The 4,280-nt window shown below is 28.1% G+C and overlaps 1 protein-coding gene across 1 annotated transcript; it reads right to left on the bottom strand.

The window, feature by feature from the left end:
• Positions 1-348: 348 nt before the first annotated feature.
• On the bottom strand, positions 349-3,972 carry LOC133803490 (type IV inositol polyphosphate 5-phosphatase 11). Its single transcript, XM_062241556.1, has 8 exons — positions 3,822-3,972; positions 3,446-3,656; positions 3,154-3,284; positions 2,898-2,974; positions 2,686-2,811; positions 2,354-2,541; positions 2,111-2,248; positions 349-712 (listed from the first exon to the last, which is right to left on the bottom strand). Exons 1-8 carry the CDS (start codon positions 3,857-3,859, stop codon positions 545-547), a joined length of 1,077 nt encoding a protein of 358 aa, XP_062097540.1. The 5' UTR covers positions 3,860-3,972; the 3' UTR covers positions 349-544.
• Between the last annotated feature and the right edge of the window lie 308 nt (positions 3,973-4,280).

Raw genomic sequence — 4,280 nt, 5'->3', positions numbered from 1 at the left:
TCTATATATAGGATATTCTTGAGACAAATTTTTATTTACAAAAGATGTGGGACAAAAACCAAATTTGGTTTTTCCATTCAAATATCCAACAAAAGGTATATACACATTTAATTTCACTGTATATCTATATCTATATCTATTTATATCATACTCATATAGTCTCATATCATAAAATCATAATTAATTGAACTAAAACCATTAATTTCCTCCAAAAATGGCAAAAGAGAGATAGAGGGAAATTTGAAATGACGACAATTAATATGTGTGGTGGCAAAGTATAATGGTCAACGTCAACAAGGATGGCTTTTATAATGTTTTTCTTTCTTCAATTAATTATTAAAGTCTTCCTGTTGAAAGCCTACATTTTGGTTTCCATGTTCACACACGATAATTGGATCGTTGAAATTTCAAGTCAACTACAAATTATCCACAAACAACTCATCTAATAACTTTTTTTTTTTTTTGTATATATATATATATATATTATATAAAACAATTAATGAATTAGAGTAGAGATCATATAAATAAGGATATATGTGGTTTGTTAAGAATGTAGGTTATTGTATGGTCTTAAGCAGAGGTGAGCTTTGACAGGTTTGTGATCAGAGCCGTATATATCGTCCATTGATTCGTAAGAGTGCAAAGTTGCTCCCATTTGATTCATGTCTTCTATCTTAAACAAAATTCGATCAGTCCATGATGGCACTCTCACCTGTTATAAAAACAATACATACATACATACATATTTAAAAGTTAAATCTAGCTAGTATCATTAAAGAAAAAGAAACAGGTCGAAGAAGCTCATCATCAATAAACTTAAAAAGATTCCAAAATAAAAATATCAGACCATTTAATGTCGATGTCTTTCATTATTTCTAATAAACGACACGCGTTTTGTAACAATTTCTTACCAATCCTCAATCAAAACGACATGCCATTTGTATGTAATTAATAATAAGACACGTCGCAGAGTCTATTTCATTTTCTTCCTTGTTACTTCTCATCTCTTTTAATGACCGTTGTCTTATTTTGAAAAAAAATCTATGAATAACTTATTGTGTGTAAAAAAATGAGATATGGTAAATTATATAGATGATATTCAATTAAAAAAAGCATATAATGCTCGTTATTTTACACATTTTAAAAATATAATTTTATACTAATTGTTTTAAATAAAATACATTAAAGCTCCATACTCTTGTTTTCTTACATGTGAAATTTACTTGTTGGGCAAATAATACAAATGGATCTTTTTAGATATAACATTATATGTTAGAATATATATTATTATATTAATTAGAATTACCAAAAACTATTAATTATTCTAATTGATTTTGAATAAAAATAATATTGAAATTAATTAACAAATATTCTCAATATGATCAACATTTAAGTTAGTTACTCAATATTGAGTTATCCAATATTTCATATCCTATTAATGGTCAAATATTCTGACATTAATTATGGCAGACACCTTGATAAAATGTCTAACCTATATAAATATAGAGTTCTAGACCTCAAGTTCATTGCTCATTCTAATACTTCATCTAAAGATCTAGTGAGAGCTTAGAAGTTCATTACCCTCTCTAATTCTCTTTAAATATTGAGGTTATCAAATCAATGGCAGTAAGTATAATTTATTGATCTCATTTATTTTTTTGTAACGTTCCGCATATTTAGAATTGTTAATGCATTTAGAATATATTAATCTAACCTTATACACACATAACACATCACATATATACTAAAGGGTTGTTGTCTTATTGGCAAGTCATCAATATAAATATATATACTATATATAAGACACATCCCTCATTTTTAAAATATAATTTAAATTAATAAATTGTTATAAAAAAAATTCTATTAAATGTGAGATGAAGATATATTCTTCAACTATTTTTGTTTTGTGATCATATAGTCGGTAAATGAAATTTATCTAGTATATACATAGATCTCTTTTTTTTTTTCATTTAAATCACTTTTTTGATCTAAAACAATATCAAGCATAATAATGAAAGAAAAAATTATATAAAAAATACATTTTCGTAGTGTGGCTATTATATATCACATATATATATATATATAAATATAAATATAAATATATTTGTACCTTGTGACTTGTGTCGTAGTTATTGGTTCCCACGTTGTACTTATATGTTGGCTTGAATGTTAATGTACCCTCGCAATATCCATCGAAGATGTGCCCTCTTTCAGCCTCTTGCAGTAGCTGATCCTTGCTCATCAGAAGCTGCAAATTATTAACAGAACCATATATACACCACAACAACATTATTAATTTAATATTTCAATTAATTAATAATAATGTACACACACACTGTGGTATTAATTTTACTTTGTGATGATCTTTCCGGATGAGATTCCTGGCGGAATGTGAATGAATGCCTTGAAGCCTATAATTGAGATCTCCCAACCAAACAGTAATCTGGGTGGGTCTTTCATAAGGGTTCCATATTTTTGAGAAGAGCGAGTGTGATATGTGCCTGCACTCCCAGTTTCTCTCTTCCACCTTTTCAGTGTGAGCTGAAATAATTATTTTTATATACATATTATTTATTTAGTACTAAAATTATAGACAAAAAAAAAAAAAAGTATATTATAGTATTTTGTGTTATCTCTTAATAATAATAATAATAATTATAATATGTTTATATGATGATTAATTACCGGAGAGATGGCAAGAAACGAACATCATTTGTATGGATTTGTAGTAGAGGCGTATAGCTACTGCACCTTTCTTCCTCCCAATTACTCCTCCGCAGCCCCCAACTGCATACTTATCTACCTTCAATTCTGAAAATCACCATTTCAACGAACCAAATTCATATTATTAATTAATTAATTAATAATCAAAACTATATATATATATGAATACTCACCTTTGGTGAAGGAATCTGATCCCTTTGGCCCAAAAACGTACAACTGCAAAGACTGCATAATGGCTTCTCCTAATAGCCTTCATTTATATATTACGCACATATACAAGTAGTAGTAATTAATAATTAGAATATAAGAGGTAGTATTTAATTTATTAGGAGTAAGGATTTAAGTTATAAATTAATAATAGTGGCATTAATTATATATATGGCGAGAGGTCAAGGTCATATGATCATGATTATATGTGGGTTGACCTACATGTAAGATTCAAGGAGAGTTGCCTGTAAAAGTTGTGAAACGTTTCGGCGAGGCACTTCTTGCAGACCAACGACTAGAAGATCAAATTGCCGCCTGTTCCCCACTATCTCTGCCAAATCTTCTTCACATACCTTTTTATTTTATAATAAGATTTAGACAACAAAAATCTGTGTCGACCTTTTATATATCTACATATAATATGTATATGTATATGTATATGTATATGTATATATTATTACTCCTCCAAATTATAATAATAGAAATAATAATAATAATAATATAATTAGCTCACCCTCCCATTCATGTTCCAAGTGACCACGCAAATGCAAATATCGGAGTCAGTGGGTAACTCATCATTGCAAAGATTTCTGGGCTTTATGGTGTTTATTCCACCATGGCCATGGCTATTATGGCTATGACCATTACTAGTACTTGTAGGCTTGTCCTTATTATTCTTCGAAACTTTTGAGTTTTTCTTCCACCTTGATCTTTCCTTGCGATATCTAAAAAAAACCCATTAATTAATTTGCCAACACTACAATTCATTCACATTTTTATAACTTAATTAATTATGAATGCAACAATATTTTTAAATTAAAAACAAAATGCATGTATATATATAGCTAATAAACAAAAAAAGAAATGAATGCATATGGATAATAATATACCCTTTACCAGCATGACTACTGGAGCTGAGATTTCCCATTTTTTTTTTCTCTTTTCTTTTTTGTTTCCTGCTTCTTGATTCAACAAAATTGTGGTAATGCTAAATATTTTTAAAAAACAAAAAAACAAAAAACAAATGGACAATAATATTGGAGAGATAAGAGATACAGAGAGATATAGGGAAATGGATTATTTTGATTTGTAAACATTGACTCTTTACATATATACAAACAAGTTGGGCTTTAGGCGGTGAAACGAAGGACTTAGTCAAAAAAGTTGTAAATGAGTCCGATATGTATTATACGTTAATACAATAACATATATATGTATATATATTTATTGAAATAATTGGCTCGTTTTCTTCACGAGTTAGGTTTGTATGTTATTGACAAAAAAGAGAGAAGTTAAATCAAAGATGAAAACAACCTGATTAATCTTCAAAGACAGATATATATATATTT

Source organism: Humulus lupulus, chromosome X (genome assembly GCF_963169125.1).
Source record: "Humulus lupulus chromosome X, drHumLupu1.1, whole genome shotgun sequence".
Classification (NCBI taxonomy): Eukaryota; Viridiplantae; Streptophyta; class Magnoliopsida; order Rosales; family Cannabaceae; genus Humulus; species Humulus lupulus.
The sequence above is the reverse complement of the archived record's forward strand: the minus strand, read 5'-3'. Positions and strand labels throughout refer to the sequence as shown.

Coding starts and splice junctions, on each gene's coding strand:
- LOC133803490 (XM_062241556.1), bottom strand. CDS start 3,859: ATGGGAAATCTCAGCTCCAGTAGTCATGCTGGTAAAGG. Junction 2,812..2,897: donor ATCAGATTCCTTCACCAAAG/GTGAGTATTCAT, acceptor GGTGATTTTCAG/AATTGAAGGTAGATAAGTAT. Junction 713..2,110: donor ACTACGACACAAGTCACAAG/GTACAAATATAT, acceptor TTTTTATAACAG/GTGAGAGTGCCATCATGGAC.